The following is a 16,150-nucleotide window of genomic DNA, read 5'->3' as shown; positions in this document are numbered from 1 at the left end:
CGTGATCAAAATTCAGATGCTTGGCCATTGGTTCATACTGATGACCTTTGCTGTGTCCTGGGGGTCATTCTGACAAGCAAAGTCAATGGGGAAGCCAGAGTCCCTTCACAACTGGGTTACTAACTTATCAACTGCAGTGATTCATTTAACAACGTTGGCAAGGAAAGTCGTAAACTGGGGCAAAACTTACTTAACAAATGTCTCACTTAACCACAGAAATTTTGGTCTCAATTGCGGTCGTAAGTCGAGGACTACCTGTATTGAACTTGAATTTTGCTACAATACGCTCTGTACTTAACAAAGGGTCATCCTTAAACTGAGGCATTCTTAACTTGGAGATTGGCTGTATATAGCTAAAGAATGGCGGGGGAGGGGAATCTCTTTACTGGGCATCACGGCTTGTGATCATTTAGGGAATGTGAAACTCCAAAAGCACATTTCGTACATTTAATATAGGAAATGTCCAATAGCAGATACATTTGAGTCCAGAATTTGCACCATGATACATTCAATTCTTCTCACATCTGACAGGGGATCCATAACATATCGGTTTGGATTGCAGTCACTTGGACATACATTTACAGATGATATTTTAGGCCCTGAATACATGGGACTGGGACACTCTATTCCTTTAATACCATTAAATGGAGATAGAAAAAAAATGTCAAGATGGGATTATGGGAGTAGCTTGGGAAATCCTGATACAGTACATCTTTTACTTTTCAGTAAAGCATTAACAATATTATCTGGAACATTTGACTTAATGTGATGGTCTTTTTTTCTACAATGGAGGGAGGTTATTCATAATTGCTTCTCCCATTCACTTCAGCAGACAGGAACAAATATTCTTTGATGCCCCTATATATGGAGAGAGCAATCTCCAAGCCTGATATAATTACTGAACATGAGAATTCCAAGATTAGTAAGAAGGCAAAATAAAAAAACCTGCTGTTTACAAGGAACTGGACATGGAAGAGTTGAATACTCTTTATCAACTGTAGGGAAAAAAAGTTTGACAGCCCAATGTTGCTTTTTCCAGAGGGGAGAAGGATATCCACAGCTGGAATCTACCAAAACATTTCCAAAAATGGCAGGAGAAATCTCTTCTGTCTGTCTGACTATCATATATGTATCCAAATTGTAATGTTGCACAATGGAAGAGATGAATGACCATGCAGCTGCCTTAGTAATGTCTAACAAGACAACATTAGGGACAAGGGCTACAGTATAGAAATGGCTGCAATCTTAGTAGAACAGACTGTGGCCCTGACCAACACAGTAGCAGAGCAGCACTTAAAGAACTATGCACACCAAGATTCACCTGCAGAGAATTGCAAACAATTACTCTGTGCCACAGCAATGGCTGTTGAAATAAAACAATATGAAACCCAAAAGATAAATCTTGACAGTTTGCCACCTCTAGCTTATGCTAGTTAACCTAGCCCAAATAAAAGTTGGCACAACTCCTATGTGTGCTGAAAACATGTATTTATGTATAAATGAAGATCTTGGGCATACCTAAGGTCCATTAGGCATAAAGGATAACCTTAAGTAGGTATAGATCAGTGGTTCTTAACCTGGGCAATATCGCCCCCCAGGGGTGATTTCATTTTTCAGGGGGGCGATGGAATGAAAAGGGGCGACGCGGGGGCGAAAGAACGAAAAGGGGGCGATATGGGGGCGATGGAGTGAGAAGTTTTGGGACACTTTTGAGACTTTTTCGTACAGTGAATTGCTGTATATCTGTCGTACAAAAACATCAGATCGCTCGCTATTAGTGGATTGAATTGTGTTTTCAAATGTTCCTCCAGCTAGCTTCAGTACAGAACGCCGTACATATGTGAAGACGCATCGCTTATCTTCATGCGCGTTGTGCAGCAGCCTCTACAGTGGCGCACCATTGGCCAGAATATGGGAGATATGGGAAAAAGACTGGAAATAAATTATTTGCATTGATATGTCCTGATGACAATTTTAAAGAAAACAAAAAAAGTGTTTGCATAAATTGAAGAATTATTTCCTATGTTGTGATTGAGAGGCTATGTTGGGGGAGGGGGGCGATGACAACTTCCTCATTGGCTCAAGGCGGCGATTCATTCAAAAAGATTAAGAACACTGGTATAGATGATGAAATGGTTCAGGGCACAGACAAAATGATATGTGGCACTGCAATACAACAGGTTGAAATAATGGCAGTTAATTATTCTGAACAGTGATAGAAAAAATGGGAAGCATAAAACAGGCCTGCAGGCCACCCAAAACTTAACATGCCTTCCAAGGCTGCTGCCCGTGTGGAGAATCAAAAGAAATAATTCAGTTTTCTGCTGGCGACATGAAGAGAGGTTTTCCCAAACTTCATAGTGATTCTTACCTAAGATCAATTGGACAATCAAACCAATCAGCCATCAGTGGAAAAGACTTTGTATGTGTGCCACCAAAATGGAAATCAGATGCCACCACTGACATCATAATTTGGAGATCTAATTGCTTCATTCAGGTCAGATATGCACACAGACTGTGGTGTCTTCTGCCAGGAGCATGTGATAATGGTATAGACGATGAGTGAAGCTAAGCAGAGCCAGATGAAGGGCCTCAAACTCCAGAAAGTTGATAAGGAAGAAGCAATAACCCCTCAGCTGATCTAGCTGGTTACTACTGTTAGAGGAGAGCATAAGCAGAAAGTTTTTTCCTGTTGAAATCTTGGAGATATTCACTTAGGAAAATGCGGTCAGGCAGTGATTTTCATTACCTCACAACTATTTCCCTCAGAAATGGCAAAAGTTCCAAGAAGGATACACAAGAGTGATCCTTCATCTATGCCTACAACAATGATTTCCTAGAGATGAGCTAGAATTAGCACGTTAACAGCATCTGACAAGGCTCTACAATTTATCTCCCCTGTTCTTTGAAATACAGGCTGTAGTTAAATTTTTAATACTGTACCAAAGTGCAAAATGAGCAGGAAAAAGCTGTGTCTTTCTAGGTTGCCTCATAGCTCCAGACTGATCAGACACAAAGTCATTGTCTCAGCAGATGCTAAAACAGACCTCATGAAAAAATCATCTAGGTAAAAGATAAACACGGATTCCCCAATCCCACAGAAACATCCCCAATGTAAACAGTGAATGTTTTAGGAACTAACATCAAGCTGAAGGAGAAAAATATCTTGAAAGCAGCTCTCCAAACATTTTAACCAGAGGAACTGGTGGTGAGAGGGGTGGATCAAAATATGCAGACAGGCCTCCTGAAGGTCCAGGGAAATCAGAATGTTTCAGCCTATGAGACATTCCATGATTCACTCACTTCTAGTATTATTCTCCTCCCCATCTCTTCTTCCTGGGAATCACAACTTATATATAGTAGCACTTGAGGCTCTTTCAGCAGGTGGGAACGATTCAGTGGCCTTGATGGCCAGAAAAAGATCTATCACCCTTAGTATTTGACAATCCCTCTGATTTCAAACCTGAGGAAAGACTTGAACAAATCACACAGTATAATTTGGAAGAGAATGAAATAATTCTGCTGCCTGTGCAAAGCACTCAAGAGTCTGATGCTGTGGACCAACAGAGCCCATCTTTTACAAGTATTACTATAAAATCACTGTTGCTATCATTGCTATTTGTGAGTCCCTTTGCAAAAATGTGTACAATAGATCCTTCTAAAACGAAAATGGGAAGGTTATCGTTTCAACTGCATGAGAGTCTAGATTCCAAATTGAACAGGGAAGGGCCCAAAAATGTATCCCTGGGGTTTTCACTAACTTTTCACCTAGATGAGCCTAGGGAGTCTTCATTTCTTCCTTAGTTTCTATCAGAACTTTAAGAAATCCTCCAATGACTTACAACGTTTAAAGCTGCTAGGGATAAGAACAAACTTGGATTTAGTACCTACATTCCAAAATGTTAACTTGCAAATGTCCACACCTTGTGGCATGGCCTTAGTTGAGAATTATAGTATGTCAAGGCTGAAATCTGCCATGAAAGTAGCTCTACTGCCCAGATAATCAACCTCCTGCATATTGCAACTAATTCCAAATAAGGTAAAAGAAGTTGCTTAGGCTACAAGATAGAGGCCATAGCAATTGAGGCATTGGCTTCTTTTATGTCAAGACATTTGATCACATTTAAGAAAAAACACTGTTGCATATCCTATTGGGATGAAGGAGGTTTTCTCCAGCCTGAAACCAATGGATTATTGGAGCATCCATTGAAAGAATCTTTAAGGGTTTCATGAGATAGTGATGTCTTGTCACTGTTGGTAATTTTTTTCTGAGTGAAACTTATTTGGTTTTCATGACCAGCTTGATCAATTACTGAGAAGCCCTTAAAAATTAGCCTCTTATTGACATCCTTGGTCAAAAGTGAAAACTCCGTGCAAGAAAAAAAAGGCTCTGAATAAGCTGTTATTTTGTTGTCTTCTTCAGCTAAAGGTTCTCCAGCTTCCCTATTAGAGAAAAAGGATGGAACTGATTCGCATGAAGCAGCAAGACATTCTACTACCTGTCAAACACCAGAGAAATCAGGACATTCAGGCAGTTCAGATGAGTTATAAAGATGTATTGCAAGCTTAAGCTCTCTACCAACAATCTGAACTACTAAAGGTCAAGGGGATTTAGCAGGAGTTAAGAAAGGAATTCAAGGTGGACTAGATTTAGATCTTTGGTGGGTGTGCAGGGACTCATAGCTGATGGCACGTTTGATCCCTCCCTCGTCATCTCCTACCCTCTCAGTCTTTCAGGTGAGGCCGTTTGCAGTTTTGCCCAGATGCCTCGGATTAAGCAAAGAGGGAGAAGACCCCTTTAGAAAGACCGGGGTCACTAATGAAACAACTGTTTAAGACAACAGCTCCTGCACACCGTGTTACCCATAAAAAGTGGAGGCAGCTGAGCAAGAGGAAGTTTCCTGATTTCTCTTCCAACCATCTGTGATGTGACTATGAGGTGAACTTTGAGGGGATCAGGACTTGCATTTCAGAACCCAGAGAGGATGAGAGGAGCAAAGCATTATAGGATGACATGCCTAATCCAACTTCATATTCCAGGTGGAGGGAGCACTCCCCCAAGCATTAATAGTGGAGAATCAGTGGTCATCCACTACTGTCCTTAGGAGGTGTGAACGTGTATTTCATGCCCTGAAAAACGCTAGGCACCAATATCTGTTGACAGTGGCACTCCAGTGAATGTTGGTTGCAACCAGAGTGAATAGTCATTCCTCCTGCAAAAGTAGCAAGGCAGAGCCCTGAGATAAATGATCTTTAACTCCAGAGTAGCATACGTGAATAATCCAGCAAGAGCTCCCTGAGAAATGGAGCAAGAAGGACCAGAAAACCAGCCTGGAGGTTGCTCTCTCTCCCCCCCCCCATAGGGAAAGCAAGGAATTTGCAGCCCTGCCTGTTGAAAGGAGTGGAAGGCAGGAAGCCAACTAAGGATATTCTCCTCCATCACAAGAAAACACATCGGATCTCCCACTGGAATCTGGAACTAATCTCAGACTTTGCTGGCACTGTAGGCAATTCTTCTATCACTGAAGAAGCTGAAGCAATCGCTGAAAGGAAAGGGTCAGCCACGTTAAAAATTAACTCTTACCTTCACATTGTGCATATTTATTACGTTCCCGCAATCATCTAGATACTGTTTGAGGTCTTTATCCTGTGAAAGAGAAGGACAGGATCTTATCCCTGAGACAGTTAATGTTTCAACAAGATAATATTTAACTTAATGTTTCAACAAGATAATATCTCAAAGATGGCCACAAAGAAGAGGGAGTCAAGCTATTTTCCAAAGCGCCTGAAGGCAGGACAAGAAGCAACGGATGGAAATTAATCCAGGAGAGAAGCAACCTAGAACTAAGGAGAAACCTCCTGACAGTTAGAACAATTAACCAGTGGAACAACCTGCCTCCAGAAGCGGTGAATGGTCCAACACTGGAAGTTTTTAAGAAGAGACTGGACAGCCATTTGTCCGAAATGGTATAGGGTTTCCTGCCTGAGCAGGGGGTTGGACTAGATGACCTTCCAGCTTTATTACTATTACTATATTGTTCAACAATTAAATCAGAGGGTCTGAATGCTGGCTAAGCAAACACAGACTGATAGACCCAGCTTTATAGCTGGAAGATGCCTTGCATATTGTTCCCGCTCCTCTCAAGACATAATGGACCAATACACCAATCTGAGAACCCCAAGCATTCACCTCCGCCTCAACAATATTCCAGCCTGAGAAGCTTGAATTGGAGCGAGATGGAGGCTGAATCAGATACTCCATGCCAGCTGGTTCCCAGGCTGACTCACCTTAATGAGGGCATGTGCAAGGAGTGGAATGAGCTTGGTTGGGCACTATGGTGATTCCCCCTATACAGGCAATTGGATTAGAAAAAAATGAAGCATGGGATTTGATGGAAGCTGGTCCCTGATTCAATTCTTTCGTCACAGCTCCACCAAGAAGCATTGACCAGCAAGCATTACAAGCCACTTATCCTTCCGCCCGGAAATTTCCCACGTGAAGCAGGGAAGCAACCACAGAGATCTACAATATACACTTGTTTTATTTAGAGATCAAATATATGAAACACTTCTTAGGAGGAGGAGTTATCGTGACATTTATTAAGCTTTTGAAAATTAACCTTTGAGAACCACTATAGGTTCCACCCAAGCTACATTTCCTGCTAATTGGCTGTTCCAAAAACATGCAGAGAATTCCCTCGAGAGTACTTGAACTCTCCCAGAAAACTACGATTCCCAGAAGTCTTCAGAAGGATGTCTCTACTGCCCGAAGTTTAAAAATCATCATTTTTTCTCAAACCAAAGTGGCAGCTTGCTAATAAGGAAAGAAGACGGCGACTCTTAATTTTCTGAATCTTACTGAGAACCGGATTTTCACACAGAAAGAAAGTTGTGTTCCTGTTTATTGCATTCCCTCCCCTCCTCCACATACTCACTAAATACTCGAAGACAAGAGTCAGGGATTTCTCTGTATGGATGATATCATGCAGGGTCACTATATTGGCATGTTTCAAATCTTTTAGAAGTGAAACTGTAAGAGAGAGAGAGATGGGAGACATGAGATCTACATCGCAAACACTTCTAATGCAATCAGTACCAAATATGAGGCTTTGAGAGAGTTATTTGAACATAACATAAAAGAATTCCTGTGAGCCCAAAACATACTTAAGGAGCTATCTGTTGCAATGCTCTAAAGCAGGGGTGTCAAACTGCCGGATGCATCATAGCAAAACCGTGCCCACCCCATTGCCGGCAATGGCAAAAAAAAGTCGCAATACTTTGCGACATGTCATGTGATTTGACACCCCTGCTCTAAAGTAGATATAACTGCAGGTGTGCTTAGCTATATAAATTGACCCTTTTGCCTTCCTGCTATCATAATCTTCTTTCTTTCCTCCTGATGCAGATAAAAAGGGAGGGAGATCTGTCTTCATAAATTGTTTTATAGGGCCACTGAGACTGGAGGGGTTTAGGGAAGAATGGTCAGGATGAAAGGGTTGCATCCATCTGCTGAGAGCCTGCTGAAGCTCAACAGAGAATTTGCTAAGCAGTGTACCCGTTGGCTTGCTTCTTTGCTCTTTCATTTCTTCACGTGACTGTATGCCTAAGCACTTTTACTTTTTAACAGTTTGAGAATCAGTTGCCCTGGGTGTCAACATCTGCCTTAGTTGCATTAGAAAATGTAGGGTCCTGCTGACAGCCTAGCAATACATCTCTTGCGTGTTGGCAGAAAGACTGCAGCCAATTCTGAATACAGGTAGTCCTCAACTTATGACCACAATTGAGCCCAAAATTTCTGTTGCTAAGCGAGACATCTGTGAAGTAAGCTTTGCCCCCATTTTGCGACTTTTCTTGCCACAGTTGTTAAGTGAAACACTGATTTAGAAAGAGTCATACTTCACTCAGTATCAAGGATGCAGCTGTGGAGGTGGTCAACAGTATTAAGTATCTGGGGGTGCAGATAACTAACAATCTGAATTGGTCTCTCCACCCGTCATCCTTAGTGAAGCATGCAAACCACCGCCTGCATTTCCTGCGTCGGACGGGGAGAACGCATCTCTCTCCTTCTGTCCTGGCCACTTTTTACAGAGGCACGATTGAAAGCACTTTTAACAAACTGCATCACTGTCTGGTTTGGTGGCAGCAGTGCCTCAGATAGAAGGTCCATACAGAGAGTGGTAAGGACAGCTGGGAAAATCATAGGAAGCTCGCTCCCTGGTATTCAGGATGCTGCTTATAAGCGCTATGTGCTTAGAGCTCAGAGCATTGTTAGAGACCCCCACAGACCTACTTTACAGTCTGTTTCTGTTGCTCCCCTCTGGGAGGAGGTTTCGGAGTATTTCTAGCAGGACTACCCGATTCTGTACTAGCTTTCTCCCCTATGCCATCCGTCCGGTAAACTTGCAAGATTCGTTTTTCTCGCCATGCACATGTATACATAATCCGAACTAGACTGTGTAGTCTCTCTGTGTCACATATGTGGGTATATGCATAATTCTGTATTTATTTATTTATTTCTGTCATATTTATGTAGTGTATATCGGAGGTGGTGATCCTTTGAGAGCTGTATGCAACGAAATTTTATTTTAATGTATGCCGACTAGTGTACATTCAAAGTGACAATAAAGTTATTCTATTCTATTCTATTCTATTCTATTCTATTCTATTCTATTCTATTCTATTCTATTCTATTCTATTCTATTCTGTTGTTAAGTTAATAACATGGTTGTTAAGTAAATCTGGCTTCCTATTGACTTTGCTTGTCAAAAGGTCACAAAAGGTAATCACATGACTCTGGGGACACTGCAACTGTCATAAATATGAGTCAGTTGCCAAGCATCTGAATTTTGATCACATGACCCTGGGGATGCTGCAACAGTGAAAAAACGGTCACAGGTCACTTTTTTCAGTGCCGTTGTAACTTTGAATGGTCACTAAACGAACTATTTGAGGACTACATGTATATGAGTATTACATGAAAAGTAATGTTCTGCTTCTATGAATAAAGCAGGAAAATGATCCCTGAAATAAATTCTTTTGTTACTTGAGTTTACAGAACCATTTGCTACCCACCTCTGCCAATGATGGACAAGCTTCTTAAAACTGTCACAAAGGAACGCCACACTTTGTCCTGACAATCCTTTCTACTTGTTGAGTCAAGATGCCCATGAAGGTAGTCCTTTAATTTAATATGGGGAAAGGTGGAAGTTTTATGATACCAACTCTTACTGTATGGTGGATGGGGATAAAACGTGACAGCAACTGACTCTTGAGTGGCTCTTGAGGTATAAGGTCTAGCGCTGTCACGTGGCTGCAAAATTTCCTTCTTCTACTTTTGAACTCTCCTGAGCTGTTGTTCCAAAGTTTTGAGTGCTACAATGTAGCACTCTGAATAAATAATACTACCCGATTCGAGAAAATGCACGAAAATACCACCATCCCCATTTCCCAAAAACTGGAACTATGAGTTTTCCTGCCAAACCCGGGTTGAATTTCTCCCCCCCCCCCAAAGATGAAATTATGTGATGATCTTCCATGGCTTCATTTCTGGGTCATAATTGTGAGCCCATGTTTCTTCAGCTATTGTGATGCTGTGACGAAATTCCCCACCTTCATTCTCATTGTGTGGCAATGTTATAGAATGTGCACCTGGAGAAAAAGAGGTGTGTGTGTGTGTGTGTGTGTGTGTCTGTGTCTGTGTCTGTGTGTGTGTGTGTGTGTGTCAGCGTGTGTCAGCAGCACCACAGTTTCCCAGGGAGGAGGCAGTACATTCCAGAAGAAGCTCAAATTAAGAGACTGCACAATGCCAAGCTGGATGAGGGCGGGAGGAAGAAGTTTGGGGTAAGGTTAGGTTAGAACAGTGATTCTCAACCTTTTTAATGCCGCGACCCCCAACGGGTCGTAAGTCGAGGACTACTCAACTGGTCGTTACGTCGAGGACTACTCAACTGGTGCAGCACCGTTCGCAGAATGGGACTTTTGGTGGGCTCAGCAGGGCAGAGACAGCCTGGACAATTCCTATTGGCTTTTGAAGCCAATAGAATTAGACTCTATTCAAGAGAGTCTATTCTATTGGCTTTCAAAAGCCAATAGAATAAAAGGGAGTAGCACAGCTAAGGAAAAGGGGGGAAAAATGGTGGACTGCATTGTTTGGCGACCCCCCGTGAAATGGTCGTTCGACCCCAAATGGGGTCCCGACCCACAGGTTGAGAACCGCTGGGTTAGAAGGTTATAGATTTAGTCTGGCAAGATTCTGTCCATTAAGTGTAAGCAAGATTTTGCTGTGTTGTCTTTGGGCTTGGGCCTGATAGTCAATTGCTAGCAAATTTCAACTCTTAAAATTTTCATCTCTGCCATCATCATGCAAACAATCCATAATGCACAAATCTTCTGATACGGGTAGGTTCTCGACTTGCAACCATTAGTTTAGTAACTGTTCAAAGTTACGACACTGAAAAAAGTGACATGACTGATTTTCACACTTACGACTGTTTCAACGCCCCCCCCCACGGTCACATGATCAATATTCAGGCACTTGGCAACTGGCATGTATTTATGACAAATGCACTACCCCAGGTTACCATTTGTAACCTTCCCAGCCAGCTTCCAACAAGTAAAGTCAATGAGGGAAGCCAAATTTGCTTAACTGCATGATTCACTTAACAACTGTGGCAAAAAAAGTTGTAAAATGAGGTGCAACTCACTTAAGAACTATTTTGCCTAGCAGCAGAAATTTTAGCCTCAATTATGGTCATAAGTCAAAGACTACCTGTATTGAAGAACATCAATAAGGGGAACCACATGAAACGCCAAGCTTGATTGAAATTTCCCCTTTGATTAATCTGCCAATTGTCCTTAATCAGTTCATCAACTTTTTTGATGTGAAACCTGGCTGTTGTCATAGGTCTGCTTTGTTTTTGATCATACAAATCAGCATTTCTCAATTCACTATCTTTACATTTTCTGGCCCAGCAGCACACAATATTCATGTCAACGCATTCATCACCTACACTCAGCAATGGCAGTCAAAAGTACAGTTCAGCAGGTTGTTTAAAGCCAATACTGACTGTAGGCTTCTATTTCACAAACAGCAACCCAACTTTTCTTCACAGCAACTTCCCGCCAATGAAATGAAAGAAGAGATGCATCAGAGTTTCTAACACATCCGTATTGCCATTGCTGGCAAATGACAATAATTATTATTTTTCATTCAACCCTTGTGGTTGAATGAGATGGAAAGATGAAAATGTCACTTTTAGATCTGTCTCTCTACACATCTAACTCATCCAGACCTTCACCAAATTCCACTGCATTTCTTACTATGAATTTTCTATTGTAAGCTCAATGCCCATCTACAGTAGCCTTCCCTGCTTTGACACACTCTAATGCTCAGGATTCCATGCCAGCAGGACCGTATCTGAAGAATATGGGATTAGAAAAGACTGAAATAAACATTTGGTAAATGACTCCTCTATGTACAGTTATGGCTGTTTGGCTCGTATAAATGCTATACTTTCTTCGCTTTTAAGGTCTACAGATTCTTGTAACCTGCCATTACTTTATAGCTACACCGAGTTCTCAAGGCAGCTTACAAGCAGTGCAATTCTATTATCAAGCCAACCAATTTTCAGGATTCTTTTCTTTCAAATGATACCTTCCCACAGTTTCTGTTAAAAGACAAGATAATACAAGCCCTGAAAGAAGTGGCTATAGGTTTATACCTTCCCGAATGGCTGTGCAAGGGGCGCCCTCTTCATGCTCAAGACGGATCTCCTTCAAGGCCACCAAGTTGTCAGTGAGTTTACTCTTTCCCTTGTAGACAGTGGCATAGGTTCCCTGATGTAGAAGAGGCAGAATTTAGCCCAACATGGTACTTGTAAACCGGCTAAAGTCTCTTAGACAGTGAGATGGGTGGTGTCCAAATTTGATTAAATACTTTTTGATAAATAATTATTCTTTCATTTTCTGTAAGCATCAACCCATCCCTCAGTTCTTGCATTTCACCCCAAGTTTAAGATACAAAACTGCAGCTTCAAAGTGAGAATTATTTCAATGTGTGTCTTCTTTCATTGTCTCTCATTCTCTTTTCTCATCCTCATCCCACCCTGGTGCTCCTTCTAATAATTTCTATCTTCCCAGGCCTAAACTTCCCTAAAACAGGAAAACTATGTCTGAGGTTGTACCGATCAGATAAACTTATCATTTCAATGAAGTTGTTCACCCAACTTCTTTACTACCATTTCACTAGTGGCCATGACATTTATACTCAGAAGAAAATATACGTAACTCAGGGTTGAACTGTGGAGTCCATTTCTCTGAGCTTAGTTGTTTCATTACCCGACTAAGCAACATCATCAGTGAGAGTGTGGGGTTTCCTCTTTCCTTGGTGAGAAAACCGCATGCCCGTCGACACTGGCAGAGCAAATATAAGCTACATATAAACAGAGGGCAAACCCCACACTCACTAACACTGATGATGTTACCTAGTCAGGTAATGAAATTTCTGCAAGCAAACAGCCAAGCTCAGAGAGTACCAAGGACTTCACATTCGTATTCTCGAAAGCCATAGTGATAACTAAGTCCAATTTGCAGCAAATACGTGAATATTGTTTTCCAAACAAGCCCCTCCCAGGCTTGTTTGGAAAACAATAAATCAGACGTAGCACTAAGTGCACTAAGTAGAAAGATACCTGTAACCAGTCCAGTTTTATCAGGGCAGGAGTGTCCCTGACCAGGAATACATGGGAAATATTCTGTTCCTGACTTTATAACTTCAAAACAGTTAATGCTTTTCTTATTTATCCTTCAAAACCCTGAAGTAGGTCATTAATAAGCCACTCGACAAACACTCAAAGACGAAATGGGGTCAAATTAGAGCTCTGGATAGTAACTGAAAAATATAATAATCCCAAGTGCATGTGCTTGGGGGAAGGGAAAGGAAGAGAAGCTGGCTCTCTGTTCAAGGACTTCCAAATACAGGGTTCTGACTCCATCGACTCTCCCGGGCAAATCAAGTCCTAAAGGTGGCTACCAAGATGGTAGGAATTAGAAAAAAATATTAGAATAAAAGATCCAATAGAATATATAGGCCAAACAATTTGCTCATGTACTATACAAGCCTGGTGAAATTGTAGTGCAGTTGGAAGCCATGTGCAAAATCAGAACATGGAAGAAGATTGAAGCCTGGGAGGTCGGCTTTCTCCCCACAATGAACTACTAGAGATGTTAAGAAAACAACTCACTGTAGGATTCTGTTCTCCACCATTAAAAGACTGGCAAGATCCAAGACCAAACGTGAGGATAAAAAGATGGGAGCTGAAACCACCCTGAGCCCCGATATAGCAAAACCCAATGCATGTTAAAACAAAAAAACAACCATTTTTTCAAGCAAACTAAAATCCAGCCCCGAGTTCTTACCTTTGACCTGTCTGAAAAAAAGGCCAATTCACAACACTCACCTCTCCCAATTTGTCCAACTTCACGTATGTCTCCAGCTTCCCAAAGCCAATCTCCGACTAAATGAAAAAGGACCAAGGAACAAAGTGTAATGGATCTGCCCTTTTCGGCCCGGGGTGCTTAGGGAGTTCAGCAACAGCAGCAGTTGCTGGCCTGTAGTACTTAGTACTGGTCCCACACCAGTGAATGGGAGAACAATGAGAAGTGGAAAGGAGAGACAGACAATTCCTATTTACCAAAGAGACTCTGCGTAACCGCCTGCTCAAGGGCTTGTCAAAGAGAGGACTGTTGAGGGTCAGTTTCTCCAGGTAGCCTTCGGGCAGACGGATGTCAGCTGGGAGTGACAGGCGCTTGTTAATATCCTGAGAAGCAAGGAAAAATTAGTCAGCTTTTTTATTAAATTCTCCCAAAATTAGAAGCCTGGATATATGGATGGATGGATGGATGGATGGATGGATGGATGGATGGATGGATGGACGGACAGACGGACAGACGGACGGACTGACTGGCAGACTGACAAAGAGTAAAATGCACAGGATAGAAGTACAGAAGACAGGCGACGGCGATGGCGGCTAATCCTTAGCCGTCCAGCTGGGAAGGTGTCAGAATCGCGGAGCCCAGCGCGTATCAGCTGGCCCGCGGTTCGCAATTCCCTTCCCGGGCAAAGGGAAGGGATAGAGAACGCAGGAGTAGAGGTAGAACCCCTGAACCCCCTCTGGATTTATTCCTAGAGGGGGTGAAAGGAGTGTTCCCTCGGAGCTCCTGCTGATCTCCGCCTCCCAGCTGTTTTTGCTTCCTTTGAAGCAAAAGAAACCGCCGCCTCTATCTCCGTGAATATAGCGTCCTGGTGAGTAATTTTTAAAACGGACAGAGCGGATTAAAGGATTTTCTTTTTACAGTTTAGGGCTTTATTTCTTTTTTTTTTAGTTAGGTTTTGGTTATTTCTCCTTTGTTCTTTTTTTTTTGGTACGGAGAGAGGAATTAAGATGGCGTTTTGAAAGTGTCGGAGTTTTTTTTTCCCCTCTTTAGTTTTTCTTTATTTTTAAAGGACTGGATTTTAATGATTTTGCTTTTGATATTTTTGCTCTTGGTACTGGATTTTTCCTTTGGCTTTTTTCTCTTTCTCTTTTTTGGATTTTTCAAAGACTATGTTGGTGCTGTTTTTTTGGAAAAAAAAATCTTTTCCTCCTCCCCTCTCCTTGGGGAGAAGGGAAGTGAGAACGGTGTCATATAAAATGGCTTCAAAGAGACAGCTGCCTTCGACAACACCTAAGGTGGTTTCTTCTCCTACAACTCTTACTGCACAACCACAATAACTTAAACATGTACCACCGGCTCAGCCACCACCCTCTCCTCCTCTGCCAGGCCTGTCAGCACAAGAGGTTAAAGGTATAATGGGGGATGCTATATCTCAAATGAGAGATGAAATGAAGCAATTTGTTATACAGATTAAATCTGATATTAAATCTGACATTAAAGAAGAGATAAGTCGGATAAAGGGTTTACTAGAAGCTAATAATACCATCTTGCGACAAGATATAGTTGCAGCAGTATCAGGCTTGGCTACGGTGGTGGTGAAGCTGGATGCAAGACTGGAGGAAGTGGAAGATAAAGTTGACTCTTTTGATGATAAACTTCAAGATGTGGAAAGGAAGGTGGAGACTTCACAAGAAGATATTCTTATGTTTCAGTACAGACAGATGGAGTATGCCTTGAGGATTAGAGGCCTTAAGGAAGATATGAATCAAGATCTGATGGAGATGGTGCTTACTGATTTAGCTGTTGCTCTGAATATGGATAAAGGAGAATTACGCAGAGAAGTGGAAAAAATTTACAGAGTCAATTCTTGGATTGCGAAGCAGAAGAATTTACCCAGAGATGTGGTGATTTATTTTACAAAGAAGTCTCTGCGTAATGAAATTGTACAAATCTTCTATAATAAGAGATTCCAGATTGCTTCTCAAGATATTATTATTTTAAAGGAAATCCCATCAAAGTTTTTAAGAAACAGGAAAGATTTTTCTTTTCTAGCCAATAAGCTTAAAGCTAGATTGATGCCATTCAGATGGGAAATCCCGATGGGTATTGTTCTGAGCCATGCGGGGACGCGTTACAGATTGAATACGGTTGACAAAGCCAGAGAGTTTTACAACACGGTCCTGGGTGCAGGCTCAGCTCCACCTGTTCAGAAATCCTTGAGTGGCAAAGAGTCGGAGCAGCAATCTGAGGCATTAGGTTTGGTCTCCGCTGGGATGCTGCAAGCTGAATTGCAACGTCAAACGGAGGTTAAAGAGCAGAGAATGACCCGTGCAGCTTACAGACGTAAAGAGAAGGAGCAACGCAAGAAAGAGGCTAAAGATGCTTCTTCTGAAAGTGCATCATTGCCGGTGGGAGGAGCAAGACCCAAGAGTTATATTTTACAGGGTCTAGAGATTCCTCCTTCATGGCGTAGTGCTTTTATATCATTGATTCCAAAGGAGGATCAAGATCTTACTTTACCAAAGAATTATAGGCCTATATCTCTTTTAAATGTGGATTATAAGATATTTGTAAAAATTTTAGTAAATAGGCTTATGAGGGGTGTGCATCATCTTGTGCATAAAGATCAATCTGGGTTTATAACTGGAAGGTATATGAAAAATAATGTTAGACAAATTATCAATTTATTAGAATATTTAGATAAGAATAACCAAGT

General features: G+C 41.7%; 1 protein-coding gene across 4 annotated transcripts in view; it reads right to left on the bottom strand.

Annotated features, from left to right (window-relative positions):
* The window catches only part of CDK16 (cyclin dependent kinase 16), a 75,145-nt gene that overhangs the window by 15,913 nt on the left and 43,082 nt on the right, over positions 1 to 16,150 (bottom strand). For all 4 annotated transcript variants that reach the window (XM_039320361.1, XM_039320363.1, XM_039320365.1 and 1 more), the window contains 5 exons: positions 13,692 to 13,817; positions 13,458 to 13,514; positions 11,721 to 11,835; positions 6,936 to 7,030; positions 5,585 to 5,647 (listed from right to left, as the gene is read on the bottom strand). In XM_039320361.1, coding sequence (XP_039176295.1) covers positions 5,585 to 5,647; positions 6,936 to 7,030; positions 11,721 to 11,835; positions 13,458 to 13,514; positions 13,692 to 13,817 — 456 coding nt within the window. The remainder of the gene's footprint in view (positions 1 to 5,584; positions 5,648 to 6,935; positions 7,031 to 11,720; positions 11,836 to 13,457; positions 13,515 to 13,691; positions 13,818 to 16,150) is intronic.

The sequence above is a fragment of the Crotalus tigris genome, unplaced genomic scaffold, assembly GCF_016545835.1.
Source record: "Crotalus tigris isolate CLP2741 ecotype Arizona unplaced genomic scaffold, ASM1654583v1 scf7180000023637.1517150, whole genome shotgun sequence".
NCBI classification, from domain to species: domain Eukaryota; kingdom Metazoa; phylum Chordata; class Lepidosauria; order Squamata; family Viperidae; genus Crotalus; species Crotalus tigris.
Note: the sequence above shows the minus strand (reverse complement) of the source record. Positions and strands in the feature narration are given on the sequence as shown.